Raw genomic sequence first — 20,667 nt, 5'->3', positions numbered from 1 at the left:
GGCCTAAACCTCCGGCAAGGCGCCCACGCCCCAAGCCTCGGCAAGCCACTCCCGGACCGTCTCGCCCACGTCGCCGGCGGTCACCCGGCGACGTCGCCAGCGATGAGGAATCTGCAGTGGAGACGGATGGAGAGGAGGACTTCAGCGAGGTGTTCAAAGCTGACTTCAGTACAGATGAGGAGGAGCAGCCGGTAAAACCTTCCCCGAAGCGCAAGGACAAGGGAAAGAAAAAGGAAGTGGTCCCTGCGTCGCCACATGAGGACGCACCACCGCCAGCCCGAAAGGACAAAGGGAAGGGTATCGTTCCACGTACTGCGCCGTCGAAGCCCGAGCCCACTCGTCGGGCATCCGGAAATGACAGCCCGGTCACGGCAGGTCAGTCGGGCAGACTCAGGAAGCCTGCAGCAGTCGCAGCGGGCGGCGGAGTCGGTGACGCAGCGGGCAACACGACCTCAAAGCCGGCGGCGAGCAAGTCCCGGGCGGCAAAGGCGGGTGTCAAGCCCACCAGTGACCGGCCCGAGCCTGCCCCCGAGCCCTCTGTCAGCCGGAAGCCCGTCAAGCCCAAACCAAGGTATCGTACCACCACTGATTCAGCAACCGACCAGGTCGCCAAGCAGCCTGACGCCAAACCGGAAGCTGGGCCCAGTCGGAAGAGGAAGGCTCCGGCCGAATCCGATGCCGACGACGACAACGAGGTGGTCATTCTGCCGACGCCGGGTAAGTAACGGTCAGTGTCGCATGTGCCACATCTGACATCCTTCCATTATGTAGTCAAGCCGAAGAAGACAAAGGACGCGCCGGCTGTGCGCACGGGTCGTCCTGGACCACAGCCACACGAAGATAGCCCGGCCGTCGCCGGCAAGACTTGGGACGAAAGGCGGCAGTGGATCAGGCAGCTAACCGTGGACGACGGCGTTACGAAGCTCGTAGACAATCTACATCACCTGGTGGGTGTATCAATTGAAGCCTGGGGTGCGTGGTGTTGACGAGCAGTGACCAGCCGGAGACCGGAGCATGGCAATCCAAGACGAAGTGGGATTGGGCCAGTTGGAAGTACCGCCGGGCAAGGTGCACTCCGGGTATCCATACGGACAAGGGTGTCCTCACGCAGTTCCGCTCCTGGCTCACCAGGATCCGCACAAGCCTCACCGACACTCCGATGGGCCGGGAAGACGGCCTCATGGTCACACTGGCCATTGCAATGGTTGTGAAGGACGTCGAGAAGAAAACCGAGCACCGGAGTGACGAGGAGGCGGAAATCCCGCAGTACGTGCACGAATCCCAACTGACTTACCGCTTTGTCGAGGAATTGGGGGAACATTGCACCGAGATCGCGGACCTATGGTCGGACATGGCATACCGCACGCAGAAAAAGCGGAAAGCGGATGGAGAGCCCGAGAAATCATCCGCCATCGGTGCCCGGGCAAAACGGGTCAAGCCGAACGTGTCTGCATCGCCGGCGCCGGGAAAGCGGTCGGCAAAGAGCACGAAGGCGACCAGATCGTCCACTCGACGGCGTTAGAGATTCGTCCTGATGTCACGTTTGTACACACTCAATTGCAATGAAATGCCCGCGATGCTGTCTGTCCCAAGTCCTAACATGGACCTCTCGGGCCGAGTGTTTGAGGATATGCTCGGGCCGAGAGTTCGGTGAGATTCTCGGGCCGACGATTTGGTGAGATTCTCGGGGCGAGAGTTCGGAGAGATTCTAGGGGCGATGATTTGGTGACATCCTCGGGCGAGGATTTGGTGACATTCTCGGGCGAGAGTCGGTGAGATTCTCGGGCCGGAGTCGGTGAGATTCTCGGGCCGAGAGTTCGGTGAGATTCTCGGGCCGACGATTTGGTGAGATTCTCGGGCGGGAGCTCGGTGAGATTCTCGGGCCGAGAGTTCGGTGAGATTCTCGGGCCGACGATTGGTGAGATTCTCGGGGCGAGAGTTCGGAGAGATTCTAGGGGCGATGATTGGTGACATCCTCGGGGCGAGGATTTGGTGAGATTCTCGGGCCGAGAGTTCGGTGAGATTCTCGGGCCGAGAGTTCGTGGAGTGTTGGTGGGCGGTCAAGCTCGGTGCTCGCTTCAGTCTAGGAACTGTGAACTACTGTGTATTTTGTTGCCACAAGATACATTGTACAGATATTGGATCCTACGTTACAAGTACATTGCGCGGACACTATCATACTACGACCCCCGGCATCTCTCACTCCAAGCCATTAGCACCGCTCATGTCCTTCTGCGAGCCTAGCACGGGCGGCTCATTGTCTCCAGACTGAGGGGCCCCGGCCGACTGCTCAGTCCCAGTATTGTCAGTTGGGACAGGGGGCAGAGGTGGGGGTGCTTCAGCCGGCTGAGGTGGCACGCCTGGGATGCTGGAGGAACCCCCGGGGACGGCAGCGGACTGGCTGCTTGATTTCGACGGCACGACCGGTGGCGTCGCCGGAGCTTGCTGGGCTGCATCGGGGGCTGGTGCAGACTGGCCGCCGGAGTTCGAGCCTGACGGGGCCGGGAGTGCGGGACGGCTCACCTCATGCGGAGTGCCCGTCGCGGTTGTCGGCATTGGCAGCCCGGTGTCGACCGACGGCGGGCGGGGAGGTGCGTTCGCGGCGGCCGCCAGCATCTGGGGCACTTGGCTGAACAGGGGCCTCGGCATGAAGCTACCCAGTCCGCCCGCGCCTGTGCCAAACTCGCGACTTGCCCATAGGAGGCGGGGTGGTAGAGCGGGAACCGCCGGGGGTCCCTGCGTCGACGGGCCGGGCACCGGAGCCTCGGATGTGGCTTGCGCCGGGGACGGCTAGGTTACAGCGTTAATGTGCCGCTCAGACATAAAGGTAATATTGTGGAAAGAACTCACCGTAGCGCGCGCACTGGGCGGCGATGCTTGCATGGGGACTGGTGGAGGGCGAGCCGGACCAATAGCGACGGCCGGCTGGTCTTCCATATCCTCCCCCCGAGCCTGACCTGTTTCCAGCGCCGGCTGAACGGATTCCGGTGCGGGTGGTGGTGACTGGGACATCGACATTCGCCCAGGACCGTTCATTTCCGCAGGGGGCCCCTCGTTCCCGCCGTCCACCATGTCGCGCAGGGCTTCGATGTACGCCGCCTGATTGCCCCCGCCCAAGAATGTAAGACCTGAAGGACATGTTAGCCCGAGATAGCGAGGGGCATGTTGCGACTTACCAAGCAACCGCTGGTGCTCCAGCAGTGCGTTGTTCATCGCCTCCAAGGCAGCCACCTGCTCGTTAAGCCGCCAGACGTTACCTTCGAGCTCGCGGATACGTAGCTCAGTGTTCGCGGCGAGCTCGGCCTGACGTTGTAAGACCACCACGGGAGCGCCGAGAGAGCCGCCATCCCCGCCCGAAACCACTGGATACATACGCCCTACGACATTAGTGAGCAGTACCAGAGAAATGGGTACGTTTCACTTACTGATATCTGTCGGGTCGGGCGGCGGGTCCTGTGCAGTCTTCGCCCGCTTCCGTGGGGGCTGTCGGCCGGCATCCGCCTTGGGTGATTCTTCGCCGCGGTCGGCCCTCCCCTTTCCTTTCGATGGTGCAGCACTCCGTCCTCGCTTCGCGGGCTGCTTCGTGACGGGCATTGGTCGCCGCGAAGGCGTATTGCTGCGACGAGTGCTTCGCCGCGAGCCTGTTGTGGCGACCGAGCCGGCGTCGCTTTCGTCATCCGAGCCCGCGCCCGTGCTTGGGGGACCCTCGGCGACACTCTGCGACCGATCCGACACCACACTGCTAGCTCGAGAGCCAGAGCCTGGCGATTTCTTCGACGATGTCGCCCGGCTGCTCTTCTGTGGCTTGAAGGTGCCCTCCGTGTCAATATCTACGCACCGTGTCTTCTTGACGTGGCAGAAATCGCACGCCGGGACCTTCCTTTTCTTCGGCTTGCCGTCCTTACGGAGTGCTGACACTTCGGGTACCGAAATGTAGCACGGGAACCCCTTGCAGGCCGTGCAAGGAGGGTTCTGCCAAGGATGTCAGTGATGAACAAACACGTTACATGGGCGGAACGTACCCGCAGGTCCTTGTCAACTTCCTTCCGAGTTTCGCCCTCCGCGTTGTAGTCCATTTGCCAGGCGGCACGATCCTTCTTCGCGGCCTTCGCTTTTTTCGCATCCACCGTTGCGTCACGCGTGTTCCGCTTGAGGATCCCCTTCTGCCCCGCTTTCCCTAACGTCCCGTCTGTTACCAATGGCCTCGCGACCGAAGCTCTGGTACTCACCTTTCCCCTTCGACTTCGCCTGGATTTCCTCCTCCTCCTCCTCCTCCTCCTCCTCCTCCACCTCGTCCTGCTCCTCCGCCTCCTGCTCATCCACGGAGTCATCGTCGTCCGGGCGTGCGCGCCGTTTACCTTTTGCGGACCTGGGCGGAGTTGCAGCGCGTTTACGCTTCTTCGACCCAGCCGACCTCTTTCCCCCCGAATTGCTCTTCTTCACCACGGCCCGCGATTCCCTCGGCTCGTCCTCGTCAATCTCCATCTCGTCTTCATGCACCGGAGCCTCCTCCTCACCATTTGAGTCGTCTTCTGCAAGGTCCCGGAAGCGTACCGCGTGGCTCGGGCGGGATGGTCCCGCGGTTGCGTTGCCGTGGCTGGCAGCAGAATACAAGCCGGTCGGGGCGAGTGGGTTGTACCACTCGCAATCCGGAAGCCTCTCATCGAGGGGCGTGATCCGAGACAGCCTCACCGGGACTCCCTCGGAGTCGACAAGGTTGATCTCGAGGATGGCCGAGAGCAGCATCAGCGGGACGAGTGGAAGCAGCTCGAGAGGCTTGTCCTCCGACCAGCACAGGGTGATCTCCTCCATTGCATCACGCTGTTCCACTCTCTCAGCATGGCTTCTGTCATGGGCAAGACATGTCACTTACCAAGAGGTCCACGAGAGGATCGAGCTGCAGAGTCGGAGGTCAACAACGCGGGAAATACACAGCGGGTATGCAACACTCACAATCTCCTCCAACAGCTTCTCCTCCTCGTCCGGACGAACCATGCGCCCCCCCAGCAACGTTACGAGACATTTGTTTGCCTCCTCCAGATACACGGCGATTTCCGCCGGCGACTTTGCCGTGCGCGGAGGCTCGGGGTTGGCGGATGGTGGGGCGGTGGCGGTGGCAGCGTCGGTCGACATTTTGGGCGAGAGCAAAAGCGAAGCAGAGTGGATGAAGATGCGAGGACGGCGCGGCAACAGACAGTGGACGCGGGGTGATGAAAGCAAGAGACAAGCGAGCCGAAGCCACACCGATCGCGAAGATCAACACCGACGGTCACGTGCACACGGCGGGCCGCGGGAAAATTAACCGAACATGAACATCGTGATGGCGCGTCGCGTTGTTGTTGCCTTCCATCATCCAAGATGTCTACACAAGGTACGGTGTATTCCACCCTATGTGTTCTATTGCTGACTACTCCGGATAGGTTCTTCCGCTCGACCCGCAGCAGCAGAGGAAGATTCGGGCAGTGCTCGCATTCGGGCCGATGTGGCGTTGGGGCATACGGCTCAGGATGCTGCGGCTGCTGAATCTCAGGTACGTGGACGTTCAGCCCGAAATCCGGTATTACACTAACAACAGGTCGTCTTAGCGGGCGACACAGACAACGGTCAATGCGGATAAGCAAACTCCGGCCGCGGCAGCCGGGGATGTGAAGGTGCCAACCTACCGTGTGCGGCCGGGAGGGTTCAATGTCCCGATGAAGCGCAAGGGCTCGCATGCCCCGCCCGACAATGTACGTAGATTGGTTCATTTACTCTAACACTGATCGACGTGTATGCAGGGCCAATCTCACTCTGCCCGGCGCGAGACGGATCCCGTGGATGGCCGGGAATCATCGCAGGCCCCCGAGAAGCGTGTCAAGATTTCGGTGAGTGCGGGTAGTACGGTACTTTGCCAAATTCGTCACGCTAATCCACCCAATAAACCAGCGAACCACCACACAGGTTCTCCCGGCGGACGCGGACAAGGGGGTTGCGATCGGCGCACAGGCAATCCGAGGAGAACAAAGCCTAGATCACGGAATGCAGGTATGTCTTCTCCACGCTACCTTGTTTATTATTTTGTTTTCCACTGTTTTTGTGCTTACTATGATGCCGCACCTCCTAGGCGAATCCACCTCCCGCGCAAGTCGCTGCCGTGGGGCCAATCAGGCTCGGACGATGGGGCATCCCTTTCAAGCGCAAACCTGCGGTACGTTATTGGAGCTGGGCTGGTTGCTTTACACTCACAAGGCGTTGCATCAGAGCCTCACCGAGGTATCAATGCCTACGGGTCACTCTGCGTTGTCTCGACAAGTGCCTCTCACGGGAAAGCAAGTGGGACCGAACGTCAAGGGGGGGAAGCAAGTAGTGACTCCGACGTCGTCATTGTCGCTCACACAAAGCCGGCGACGCAAAGCACAAGTGGGGATTCCGACGTGGAGATGGTGGACGAAGGGAACAAATCCCTGAAAGCCGGTGCCACCCAGATGAGCCCGCCCCCCGTCCCCGCCTCTACGAACCCTCGCCCACGCCCTCGCGCTCTGAAGGTTGCTCGGCCCGACGTGATTGGCCCCGGTGCGGTGGGTCAGGACAAACCCGATAAGCCCGTCAGTCCAGCGGCGCAATCGGTCAACTTGGGGCACACATCAAGGCCCCGCGTCCAAGCTCATGCCCCGGGTCAAAAGAAACGGGTGTCTCGTCACGGTGCGAACGAGTCTGGCGGGGCTCCGGATCCGACCGTTTTCGAAGACAATGAGGGCGAGGCCTCGGTACGTGTTCATCAGATATTTCGCGACTTATGCTCATTGTAGTCGTCCCCAGGCTTCAGAAATTACGCAAGGCATGGAGAACAGCACTGAAGACGGTGAGTGACCTTTGTACACAGCTCTTCGCAGCCTGGTCTTCGGCACTGCCACCATCGTCAGGGGCGTGCTTCGAACCGAATGCCATATGCAGGCCCGGTCAGCGGTGTAGGCTTGGGCGTGCATCCGGACTTTATGACAGCTGAGTGTCAGGTCTGATGACACCATGTTTACAGCGTACCGAGTACACGACGAGACCATGCTGCTTGGCAGGGAAGAAGACCCGTTTTTCACGTTTTCGGTGACAATGACTGATCGTCACGATCCCGCAAATCACTTGTGGGAGGCAGACAGTCACCCTGATGTGGACTGGCCGCCAAACTGTACTGTCGTGTTTTCCAGCGTGCGATTACTTGATTTACTAACATTTCCGTACTCAGTTCCCGGCCCAGCATTTACCGGTGCCACACCCACAAGAGTGGCCGAACTACAAGCGGAGAAGGCCATCATCATGGCTCGCATTGACGCACTGACTGCACTTCAAGCAGCGAACACTCGAAACCACCGCGCTGTTGACTGGGTGACGGAGTACTATCAGGCGCGGAGTCGTTCGGGATAACGGAATAGTCGCAATGCATGTAGTAGTTAGATACGATGCTGTTGAATGCTACCTTCGTCTGTGGTTACACTCACGCCACTGCCCGAAAGAAATTAATTATGAGCCCAGAGTATGAATGGCGAGCCAAGCCAGCATGCTATACGAAAGGCCGGCCGGACCGTTATAACGTCGGGCCGAGCATGCCTAGCCAGCCCCGGGAAGGTCCCTACATGCCATACGAGAGGCCGGCCGGACCGTTGTAACGTCGGGCCGAGCATGCCTAGCCAGCCCGGGAAGGTCCTGCATGCCATACGAGAGGCCGGCCGGACCGTTGTAACGTCGGGCCGAGCAGGCCTAGCAGGCCCCGGGTAGGTCCCTACATGCCATACGAGAGGCCGGCCGGACCGTTGTAACGTCGGGCCGAGCAGGCCTAGCCAGCCCCGGGAAGGTCCTGCATGCCATACGAGAGGCCGGCCGGACCGTTGTAACGTCGGGCCGAGCATGCCTAGCCAGCCCCGGGAAGGTCCTACATGCCATACGAGAGGCCGGCCGGACCGTTGTAACGTCGGGCCGAGCATGCCTAGCCAGCCCCGGGAAGGTCCTGCATGCCATACGAGAGGCCGGCCGGACCGTTATAACGTCGGGCCGAGCAGGCCTAGCCAGCCCCGGGAAGGTCCCTCCATGCTATATGAAAGCCCGGCCGGACCGTCAGGACGAGCCCGGGCTAGGTCATACATGCTATGCGAATGGCCGGCCGGAACGTCTCAGCTGTAGTCTCCATAATCCCCCATGACAACGGCCGCCACGTGTAGCATGGCATTCATGGTACACCGGCCGGGGCGCTGGGAGCGGTCGTGTTGACTCCCCGGCCGGCGCGTTTCACATGAGTAATCGCATTGTACGGCCGAGCCTGCCAGACGGCTCTGGAGACCTATGTATCCTGGACACCCACACCTCCCCTTGTATCTGTTCAGCGCCGGCCGGAACGTTCGCAGCATCGCCAGGCATCACCGGCCGGAACGCTTACAACGCCCGAGTGTTTGCTCCGGTCGGCCTCCGGGCCAACGTTGCAAACGGCCGAATCTCACTCCGGGTTTACCGTTGATAACGGGTTAGACACACTAAATAATGTGGTCGTCAGCGAGGCTTGGAGAACCGAGGACAAGGTCAGTAACCCTGAGGCATCGTTGCGAGATCATTTCTCGGCACATCTCCCCTCCACTCTCAAAACCCTTCCACCCATGTCACCTCCAATCAGGAAGCAGCGAAATGACCCACCCCTCGAACATCGCGCCGGGGGTACCACACTCCCGAGCTACACAAGCCACCAATACGCAAGATGGCGGGGCCCGTCCAAGGCGGCTGTCCTCCTTCAATAGGCCAGCCGACGCGTTAGCCTCGGCGGCCGACGCCCATTTCATCAAAACATTGGTATCCGAGTACCCCGCAAATTGTTACAGCATTCACGTATTACTACTGATCCACCATACAAAAGTTGCACCTCGGCTCATGGATCATCGTCTATTGGCGAGTCGTCGGCCGCCGTAGGCTACCCCGATGGTGTTCCACGAGACTGCGCGTCGGCATAGGATGACTATGCGTGAGAAAGAGCTGCTTGGTGTGTCCTGGAAGGCTGAGCACGACTATAGCACGACTCACAGAACGATTGTAGTACGTGTGTGAGTTCAAGTCCAAAGTCGACCGATTGCTTTCTTGTTGACTGTGCCACCGGAAAGGGCCTTGTGTCTGTAACCGGGCTTTGGCGTCGAATGTACTCGCAACAAAATTGCGACATACTCTTGCTCCAGTTTCCAAATGTGCGCTCGGACCATCACCGTAGGTTCGAGGATGAGAACATGAACACAAAAAGCAAACATCATCCTGTGCAAGTGGTCGGTCTGCGCCAACTTGAAACTTGCGTTGAAATGTGGACTGGCAACGAGAAAAAAAAGAAATGACCGACCAGGGGTCGAACCTGCAGTCTCTTGATTACGTAAGCATTACATAAGCCGTTGGTCGTAGTCAAACGCGATGCATTTCGCCAGTCGGCCGATATCGAGATTCATACTAAAACGATTCCAGCAACAATGAAATTGGATTGGGGGGACCGAAGCTGCAACGATACATCTTTTCGACGTCACTGTAGGCTCCTCCACATCAGCCTTCGGGGTAAAGGGGACGAAATATCGAGTCTGCAAACTGTGCTTTGTGTCCCTATCCTCACTGACACCCGCCACACCTCAGCCACATCCCATCAAATATATTCTTATTCCCGCCCGAATCTCTGTAATCTTATTCCCCTTTACACGTCACTGGCACTAGTACTGACTCTTGGAAGCTATGTCTGACTTTTGACGTTTACCCTGTCTGCAACGACTGACTCACGAATGAATCAATGACGCGCCTCCGCAAGCAATTGAATCACAAGTTCGTAGGCAACTTGACTCACCGGCAGATAAAGCCGCGCTTGGGCAAACACCAATATATTGCATGTATGTCGTCGTCTCTCTCTGTCGTCAATTCATGAAGATAACTCCGTGACCACTTTGGTACCGCCCTAGAATCTGACCTAGCTCGAGCCCCATGTCCGGCATCCAGGGCATCGAGGCATATAGGCCAACGTACACATCCTGACAACTGTACGCTTCGCAGTGACGTTTCTCTGGGATAATCGCATTCCGCTTAGCCACAGAGGGCTACACTGACAGTTATCGAGCTGTTATGCAACAGCTATCATGAAGCTACTCTGGCACCGAAGGCGTGTAGACATCGAGGGACCTGAGGTGCTCGCATCATCATTTGGTCCCAAGGGCTCGAGCTCAGCGATGAACGGGATCTTCAATCAAACATCCATCCCTAGAACTTACCCGCCACAGTGTTTACTGATCGGAGGGTACACGTATATCGTTCTTTTGAGCGTTTTGCGTATCGAAAATGTGACTGAATGCATAACCGATTGATGAAAATCAGTAGCACTCTCGGACGTACGGCGACGATCTACTTCACTGGCAGCGTGAGGTGAATACTGCACTCCTGACACCAGCCTAGCCAGCAGTACGTTATCAAAGGATTTTGCCAACTAGACTGTCTGAGAAGCCACGCTGAATAACATCTCCTTATTGTAATCCAGTAATCAACAAACTGACGCAATGTTGCCAGAGATATCATTCTCTCATACAGAGGCACTGGTGGTCGGTGAAAGTGACGGGCTCGGATTAATGCCGGAGTGCGTGCATATCGCATTACCATCCGCTAGGTCGCTGGGATGACCTCAATGGTATGTGGTCAGCCGTTTAAGTTGACGTCTTCCGAAACCCCTTCAGGTCGCATAGGATCAATCCTCAATACCGCTCGAAAGTCGAGGGAGCCTTAATGTGGCCGGTAGCCATCCTGAATGTAGTCTGCACCGCACGACAGAGCTTGATCACGGACTGCCTGAGCCCTTCTTTCAACGTGTAATGCTCTGTCCGCTTTGGCCTAGAGCCTTTCCTTTGCGTTGACACCTGTTGACACATCTTTCTACAGATTGTAGCCGACGCATCGCAAGTTCGTCGATTCGCAACCAATCCAAAAATAGCATTGTTCTCCCCCCTTGTGAAGACCAGAACACAGCGCAGTTTGGACCGTCTGCATTGGCTTTGACAAGTGTCCCGATCCGCTGGCCGCAGCACGGTGAGCGCCACCATCTCACCTTTGACCGTTTCCAGGGCGATTGGCTTTTTGTTCTTGCCCCTGTGGCGTGGTCCCCGGGCCACACTGCTGCCTATAAATCCCCGGTGCTAATTCTTGTGGTTGTCCACCAGCGTCGCTCGACCTTCCCTTGCTTTCCCTGTGCTTGTTCACTACGAACCATCATGAACGCTTGCCATTGCACCCCTGCAGACCACGATTACGAACTTAGGCGGGATATACTCCTCAGCGTTCCTGCCCTTGTGGACGAGAACTTGGCTAGGCACTGTTCGCCGGGTCATACCCTTCAGTCTTTTTCGGAAGGGGTTTGTCCATCGATGCGCTCAGCCGGACAAATAATTTCGAAGAAATCGCCAATATGATGAGAGATCCTGGCTGGGACAAGCCGTTCGACCAGGTTCGGGTTGGCAATGACCACAAAATACTGGTGAAAGTAAATGTAAGTATCATATTGGAAATGCTCTGCTCGCCAGTCTCTCTGATTTGTTATTCAGTGGCCCGATCACGATCCTCTAGATACGGCACACGGAGAATACGTACCTCTCGAGGCCGCGAACCGTCCTGGAATTCCTTCCACTAAAGCCCAGCTTGCTCTCCTCGTTGGTCAGGTTGTTATGAGGGCGATGGAGGTAAGTGATGCACTCTGTGGGCGAGACGTAATCAAGTGACAGTCCCTCTCGTAGCGAGTCAAAAACAACCGTCCTGGAGACCACCGCTGCTGGGCGGTGAGCACAAATGAAGAAGACGGCCTCACAAAGCGCTGCGTCTACCTGTACGCCATTCACCACGTCGGCGGGTTCACTTATCAACCCGAGCTCCAAGTCTAAGGCTCCAACGATATAATATATATACCATATATATATGGTTTTACCCTATACTTTATCGTTATATCTACAGGGCCCACAGTATATAGTATATATACTGTATATATACTGTATATGGTATAGCTCCTTCCTAAAATGGCAGTCGGGCATGAGGCTCGCGAGCCAAGGCGCGCGCGCTCATTTCAGCCACTCGGAACCTGGACCCGGACCATCGGGCAGACTCAAGGCACCGCAGTGAAGTTTATGCTATCGTCGAATGACAGGCCTTGGCTGTTGCAGGCAGCGGGCGGGCTGGTCACTGCTCACCCACTCACGAGTCACACTCTACTCGTCGAACTCGCAGTCCCGAAGTCCACATCTCACTGACAGCCTAGCCCTGACTTCTCAGTATGACAGGCTCACAAGAACACGACAACCTCGAGCGAATCGTGCAAGAGATTGTCGAGCTTAGTAAGAAGATTCCAAACTCGGTCGCAGAAGCAACAAAGGATGACAGGATCTACGATGTCATGACCAACATCGACGGCGAGTCTGCATGGGCAACCTTCAATCGAAGGTTCGATATCCTCTTCGGTGAAGACTGCCGCGACGAGAATGGCCGGCTCCACCATGTGCGACGAGGGAGACATGGGATGAACAAGGTTACAAGCTACCTCACCCGGATCATAGTCAACGAGAACTCGTTGAAGGGGTTCTATGCCCCAGCAGCTGTCAAACTCAACAGGCTCAAGGCTGAGCTTGAGATTCTCTGCTCGAATTCGTACGTGGAGAGCTCGTCTCGCAGACGGCATTACATAGGCTTACATGACATAAAGACTCGGATTACCTCAGGAGATTCCCGCATCAAATCAGTTACCTGCCGCTCGCGCAGGTGCCAGTGACGGAGGCACAGTGGAAGCAGGACTCGGAGCAGTGGAGACGACGCAGTCCCCGAGCGCCAGCAATTCGGTAGGCTCGCGCGCCAAGAAAGCAACGGCTGGCGCAGCTGGTAAGCCTCGAAGCTGTAGCTCTCATCATTCCCGGAGAGCTCACCTTCAGATTGTGCAGGACATGCGCAACCGGCATCCTCGACCGCCGCAAGCCGAAGAAAAAGACTGCCACGACGACAGGCAGTGCACAGCTGCTTTCGAAAGGTATGAAAAAGAAGAAACTCGAGTTTACATGTCACTCACCGTAGAGTCAGAGACGATTCAGGACGACCCACGCGACAAGACGTACAAGGGCGGCGCGGCGCGCGCGAAGTCCATCGATTCAATACCGGAGTACAGCGTCGATGCAGACGGGCATGAGGTCGTACTGTCGGACGCTGACGAACAGCCAGTGAGTATTCAAGGTCCAATCGACCATAACCTGATTGTAACTCACCTGGGATCTTCGCAGCGTCGTCAGCCAAACGCAAGTTCGTTCTGGACGAGTCGGAGAGCAGCGAGGCCCCAGCGCTGTCCAGCGACTCGGTGATACGCCTCTAGGCTATCTAAGCCCCGAAAACGCAATCTAGGCCTCTACGATGCTCCGAAGCTCTTAGAAGATCCACTACAACTGTTCGAAGATTTCGAAGTTCGTAGCCAACCCTGGCTCACCTTAGAAGACTATCCGCGACCTTCCGGCACCTCAGTGACGCTATAGGAGCACCTACCCACCTATCTAGATGACCCCAGAGCACGCAGGTCACTCGAAGATACACTATGTGTTAGAAGACACTCGAACATGTTAGAAGACGTGCTACGGTGTTAGAAGATCTCCTGCGAGACCATAGGATGCTACAGGATGTCCAGTGAGTCCTTGCAGGTCGTCTCACATCCTCGACGAGTGGTCTTGGTTTCCGGCGTCATGTGATAGCCGGTCGGCCTTCGGACCACTGGTTAGCGAGCCCGAGAGCAGTTGTCACGTGTTAGAAGCCATAGCCGGATGTTTGGGGCCGTCGGAGCTCCGTAGTGGTAATAGCCGTGTTTCCCTGTATATACTCTGGGACTGGTTCCCTTCGAATCTCAGAGACCCCCTTACCCTCTCAATCTCACCTCGCACCGGCGAGGTTCGTCAGTCAGCCAGTACGTTCGAAGTCAGCAAGTTCGCCAGTCAGTCAGTACGTTCGAAGCCAGTCAGTCAGTTCGCCAGTACGTTCGCCAGCTCGTAGTTGCCCCGAGAGGCTCTACACTTCTTCTCCTGCCGTCGCTCGCCTTCCTTGTCACCGTTCGTTCGACACGTCTGTCGAAACCCTCCTCCTACCTTCGAGGCTTAGCCCTCGTCTTCGAACAGTCTTTGACATCTTCGAAGCTCTCCCACGTCGTTCGGAGTCTTGTCCGTCCTCCTCCTTCTTACCTAGACCACTGTACAGTCCCCCGTACATCTCATAGACTCAGAGGCCTCGCATACCACTGCTCGACCTCACGGTTGGGTTTTTGTGTGGCTTTTGTGTTCTTTTCGGTCGCGTCATCTTGGAGCCCACCGCGAGGGGGATATAGAGCAAGATTCCGCCGCGTCGGAACTTCGAAGTCAACCCTGAAGACTACCGAGACTACGAAAGTCCTCTCCTCGCACTCGCTATCGACAGTGACTAGGTCCCCGATCAGCCGCCGCCTTTCGCAGGCATAGCAACCCTCTCCCAGGACCTTCGACTATCCCCTCTTCGCCCGAAAACGTCGAGCTTGTCCCCGATCACGACGATCCGGAACGCTCCGTTCGAGACCAAGTGCCTACTACCCCATCCCATTCCAGACGTGCTCGAAGACTCTTGCTTGCAGACGACTTAGAGGCACTAGTCTTCGGATCCCCTCTACCGCTTCTAACACCATCACCACCTCTCGAAGGAGAGGAACCCACCTCAGCCACAGTCACCACGCGTAGAGGATCTTCCACCTCACGTCTACCCATACCCACCAGTCGTAGAGTGTCGTCAGTCCCTCCAGGACCAGAGCAGTCCACGCCGTGACGGACTTCGACCGTCGACACCCCTAACCCTTCGAACACTTCGACAATACCTTCGAACATTTCAACAATCCCTTCTATCGCTTCGCCAACTCCTTCTAACACTTCGAAGCTGAGTCCAAATATGGCCGACGCAGGAGCACCAGCCTCGAAGGCGGCTTCAATGCCTGCACGCGGACACTCCACTGCACCTGTCTTCGACGAGTCAGAACCTTTCTCATTCAACGCTTTTTCCAAGACCTCGAAACACACTTCGCACGATGCCGAGTTACCGACGACTCCGACAAGAAGTCATGGGCAGTTCGCTACCCTCCTATCCGCGTCTCCGACCTATGGATGATGCAGCCAACATTCAAGGATGCTACGAAGCCCTACGAGGAGTTCGTGACCGCCCTACGAGCACTCTATCCTGGAGCTGATGACGAGCACAAGTACTCGCTCGCTGATCTCGACACGGTCGTCCATGATCGCATAGAACTCGGGATGACCAATGCCCTCCACCTCGCTGCCTACTACCGCGACTTCTACATGATTTCGGAGTACCTGATCGCTCGAGGTTCGCTTTCGACACTCGAACAAGATCGGAAGTTCCAGCAAGGCTTTCCGAATACGCTCTGGGGTCCCATCGAGCAGCGCCTGTTCATGCGGAACCCTGACCGCTCTCGAAGGAAGCCCTGGACGTTCGCAGAGATCTACGAGTCAGCACAGTGGGTGTTAGATGGTCCTACACCAGCTTCGACCTTTCGGCAAGCTAGTCCCCCTATGCCTACGACCACACCCGCTGTGTCTATCCTGCCATCCCCACCTGTGACCACGAAGTCCGAAGACCTCCTACCATTGCTACAGACGCTGATCAAGACCCTCGAGGCCCAGCAGTCTCACAGCCGGTCACCGAATTCTCGAACAGTCGTGACAGCCCTCGGTGCTTCTATTGCGGACGTTCGGGATGTTGGATCGGTGACTGCGAGATGTTCGAAGAAGACAGGAAGAAGGGCCTGTGTCGACGGAACCCCGATGGCAAGATCGTCTCGTTCGACAACCGCTTCATGAGTCGCCGAGACAGCGAGACCCTCCGAGACGCTATCTACGAACATGCACGTCGTTCGAGCAAGTTAGGACTCAGTTCGTCGTCTTCGAGTGGTTCAGGCAGTGCTATGCAAGGCGCTACAGCCACGCAGTTGCTCTATGAAGCAGTCGAGAGTCCGCCTATCCCTACGCATGCCCTCGACATTGGAGAGATGCTAGCCTGCATGGACACCCAGCTATCACGGTTGACGGAGATCTATGCTCGGGAACAGCATAAGCAGACCGTTGTCGACCGAGTTGTCATCGAGAAGCATCCCCTACGCTCGAACACCCACCTGGCTGATCAACCACTACTACCCATGACGTGTTCGAAGTTTTCGGAGCGAGCCCCAAACCGCCTGTCATGTTCGAAGACAAGACCAAGTACCCTAGCGCCTGCGCCAGTCGTCCGACCTACCATCGACACCGAGAGTCCCGCTTTCCCATCTGCAAATGTTCGAGACATGACCTACGCACCTCCTCCCACCCAACGTTTCGAAGCGACCCCTACGAAGTTCGAAGCGAGCCCTCGAAATTTCGAAGCATCTCCCACGAAGCGACAGAGCCGAGCCAGCTTCTTTATAGCACAGCCCCCGCCCCAGCTTGCCGAACTGGCTGTCGAGTCCTCATCGAACACTCCGTGTGTACCATTGACATCTGAGGAGCTTCGAAAATTGCCTTCGTACCTTCGCGACCGATACTGGGCAGCACTGACGCCTCGGACGGCGGAGCGCAAGACGAACCAGGCGTCTACAAACACTGCAGCTATGGAACCACTTTCGAACTACAGCCTTATGATCAAAGACACTTCCCCAGTTGTCACCGTGTTAGGGGCCTTCCGGAGGGAGCCTTACGTTAGAAGAGACTCCTACGTCTTCGAAGTCTTCAGACATACGACCTACATCTTCGAAATCTTCGGACAGTCGACCTACGTCTCCGAGATTGTCAGATGACCAACCTGCACCTCCGAAATGTTCGGACTATCGACCTATGTCTTCGAAGCCTTTGAACGGTGATCTCCCCACGTCGACGGAATCTTTGAGTGCTCCTACGACATTGGACACTCCTCCTATCTCTCCGAAATGGCCAGATCATGCCCCTACGTCTCCGAAATCTTCGAACGGTCAAGCCATGTCTCCGAGACTTTTGGACTATCAACAGATGTCTTCGAACAATCTCTCTACGCTGATGGAATCCTTGAACACTCCTACGACGTTTGACACCCCTTCTATCCCTTCAGAAATGCAACACCACACTCCTACGTCTCAAGAATCTTCGAACTTTCGAGCTACATCTCTGAGATCGTCAGACCACCATCCCAGGTCTACGAAATCCTCGAAGCCTCTTATGCCATTTCTAGAATCGTCGAACTGTCCCCTCCCATCTCCGGAACCTTCCGACCTTCCTGCTATGCCTCCGAAATCATTGGATGCTTATGCTTACGCTCCGAAAAGTTCGGACTATCTTTCTGCAACTACGACGCCTTTGGATCCTCCTATGATGTCTGCCCCCACTCCTTCGATGTTGCCAGACTCTGCTCCTACGTCTTCGAAGTTACCGTGCGCTGTGCTACCGCCAAAATCTTCGAACACTCCTACGATGGATGGCCTGTCACCTCCACTGGCTACTATGTTGCCCGAGCATGACGAGCAGCCCATGCTTCCCTCCCCGCCCCGCCCGTCTCTTGTATCTATCTCTGCGCTGACCGAGGACGGTCACAATTTCAGTAAGGGGGAGGATCACCGCGACCACTTGGTAGTACCATCACCAGACACGCCTCGAAAGCTAGACCCACACCTCGAAGACGTCGAACATACCCTATTGCTCTCGCAACCAGCAGGTCCACCCAAACACGTGTCGAGAGTCTTCTACATGTGTGTGGTGCTGTTCGTCACTGCCGCACTGTTTTTCGCTTTTGGAGACAATCTATGGCCATGGGATCGACGTGGAGTGCATGAACAACAACTCCGAACGTTCGAAGACACGTACCTAGTCCTACCACCCAACATGGCCCCAGACCCAACAAACCTAATCGTTCGTAGAGTGAATACCTTGCAAAGATGCCCGCTGCACCTTGGGGTCGAGCCTGAGCGTTACGAGACAGTCAGGGACCTCGACTTTCTTCGAGACGACCTAGATCAAGCTCCGAACATGTCAGTCAGGCAGTCACCCAATGCGAAGACGAGACCTTGCTATCACGGCCCATTGGTTGTTCAATCACGCAGCCACGCACGTCACAGTGTACCGCTGGCTAGAGAGAAGGAGAAGGAGTCTATGATGTCCCTAGGAGCCTCCGAACACTTCGAAGATGCATTTGACAAGCTGGATGCAGACAGTGTTTTGTACGAAGACAGCTAGGGTCTTCTACGGTGCTAGACGAGCTGTTCCCGCCGTAGGGGGCAATGATACCACCCAAGCAATGCTTAGTTCACGTCCTACCTCCAATTTCAACCACCCTTCACCTTCTACCGACCCCGGTGGTCCTCTACGAAACAAGCACCCTTCATCTGCTATACCCGCTGACCGAGGACGGTCAGGATTTCAGTAAGGGGGAGATGATACGCCTCTAGGCTATCTAAGCCCCGAAAACGCAATCTAGGCCTCTACGATGCTCCGAAGCTCTTAGAAGATCCACTACAACTGTTCGAAGATTTCGAAGTTCGTAGCCAACCCTGGCTCACCTTGGAAGACTATCCGCGACCTTCCGGCACCTCAGTGACGCTATAGGAGCACCTACCCACCTATCTAGACGAGCCCAGAATACGCAGGTCACTCGAAGATACACTATGTGTTAGAAGACACTCGAACATGTTAGAAGATGTGCTACGGTGTTAGAAGAACTCCTACAAGACCATAGGATGCTACAGGATGTCCAGTGGGTCCTTGCAGGTCGTCTCACATCCTCGACGAGTGGTCTTGGTTTCCGGTGTCATGTGATAGCCGGTCGGCCTTCGGACCACTGGTTAGCGAGCCCGAGAGCAGTTGTCACGTGTTAGAAGCCATAGCCGGATGTTTGGGGCCGTCGGAGCTCCGTAGTGGTAATAGCCGTGTTTCCCTGTATATACTCTGGGACTGGTTCCCTTCGAATCTGAGAGACCACCTTACCCTCTCAATCTCACCTCGCACCGGCGAGGTTCGTCAGTCAGCCAGTACGTTCGAAGTCAGCAAGTTCGCCAGTCAGTCAGTACGTTCGAAGCCAGTCAGTCAGTTCGCCAGTACGTTCGCCAGCTCGTAGTTGCCCCGAGAGGCTCTACACTTCTTCTCCTGCCGTCGCTCGCCTTCCTTGTCACCGTTCGTTCGACACGTCTGTCGAAACTCCCCCTCCTACCTTCGAGGCTTAGCCCTCGTCTTCGAACAGTCTTCGACGTCTTCGAAGCTCTCCCACGTCGTTCGGAGTCTTGTCCGTCCTCCTCCTTCTTACCTAGACCACTGTACAGTCCCCCGTACATCTCATAGACTCAGAGGCCTCGCATACCACTGCTCGACCTCACGGTTGGGTTTTTGTGTGGCTTTTGTGTTCTTTTCGGTCGCGTCATCGGACAGCTCAGCCAAAAACGGCAGTGACGCCGAAATGGAGGTAGATGCAGGCACGGATGGCGAGAAGGGTAGAGGTACGAAGGGTAGAGGTACGAGGGCGAGAGATATCACGAAAACAAAGAGAGCGGCGGCGACCACGAAGGGGAAGGGAAAGGATAAGCAGAATAAGGTTCGAAGGCAGTGCTCACCGTGTAAACCTTAACGTGCTGACCGCCGTTTGCCGCACTACAGCGCGCGCGCTCACCGCCGAAAAAGAAGCCTTACCGCCGCCCAGCCCGTCCAAACAAACAGAAGCAAACGGAGCTTCCTGAACGCGCGTCCACCTCAAGCCGTCGACGCACGACTGTCGAGGATGTCGAAGACTCCGACCACGAGCTCTCCGATGGCCGTTCAGCCCTCCGTCAAGTCGAGGCGCGCGAGGCGGCTGAGAAGCAACGCACAGGTGCGCGGGGCCCTGTAAACCGAACACTCCAGCACTGGGAGCCAGCGGTTGCGACGTTCGACCCGATGGCGGGCAAACGGTGGACGTTCCAGTGCCGGTTCTGTGGAAGGTGTGTGACTAGTACCTCTCAAATATCGCTGTGGACTCACCTGGTGAACAGCAAGTGCAGCTTCGAGCGGTCCGTCGACAGCGACAACTGGGCCGACGAGACGAAGCGTCCGGTGCTCGGCAACCTGACCTTGCACATATCCCAGAAGCACAAGGAGGCGGCGGCGGCGGCAGCAGCAGCGGCAGAGCCAGGCCAGGACACAACATCCGCCCCAGGTGGATCGACGGCATCGACCTCTGGCGGTGGCTTCACGGTCGCGAGCGCGAAGCTCATGGAGGGCTACCTCAAAGAGGGTAAGCTTAACCCGAAGGTCGAGCCGACGCAACGCGGGTTCCTCCAAGTCTTCGCAGCCTGGATCGTCGAGGACGATCTTCCCTTCACCACGGGTGAGTCGCCCGACTCTCGTCGGCACTCAGGCCGTCAAATCCAAGATTGCTTTTTCGACGGATACCTGGACGACAGCGCAGATGATGTACACGTTTGCGGGCACCATCGCAAGCTTCATCGACGACGATTGGCAGCTCGTCGAGCGTCTCGTCGACTTCCGGCACCTCTTGGACGATGAACACGAGGGCGTCAACGCGGCGAAGGCCTTCATGGAATCTGGGAGTAAGCGAGGGAGTCTCGATAAGATATGTTCCTCTTTTGTGCTCTCTCGTGACGGAGCTATATGGTGACCTTACTTCATAGCTTTGACG

The 20,667-nt window shown here is 56.8% G+C and overlaps 1 protein-coding gene across 1 annotated transcript; it reads left to right on the top strand.

Annotated features, from left to right (window-relative positions):
* Nucleotides 1-12,280: 12,280 nt before the first annotated feature.
* B0H18DRAFT_1127717 (uncharacterized protein) lies at nucleotides 12,281-13,360 on the top strand (the record flags this gene model as incomplete). The annotated part of the gene is made up of 6 exons (XM_048035294.1): nucleotides 12,281-12,651; nucleotides 12,707-12,762; nucleotides 12,819-12,879; nucleotides 12,939-13,024; nucleotides 13,075-13,215; nucleotides 13,272-13,360. The coding sequence occupies 6 exons, from the start codon at nucleotides 12,281-12,283 to the stop codon at nucleotides 13,358-13,360; spliced, it is 804 nt and encodes a 267-aa protein (XP_047885265.1).
* Between the last annotated feature and the right edge of the window lie 7,307 nt (nucleotides 13,361-20,667).

Source organism: Fomitopsis serialis (assembly GCF_022376445.1).
Source record: "Fomitopsis serialis strain Sig1Antser10 chromosome Unknown B0H18scaffold_268, whole genome shotgun sequence".
Taxonomy (NCBI): Eukaryota; Fungi; Basidiomycota; class Agaricomycetes; order Polyporales; family Fomitopsidaceae; genus Fomitopsis; species Fomitopsis serialis.
This window is presented reverse-complemented; position numbering and strand designations above follow the sequence as displayed.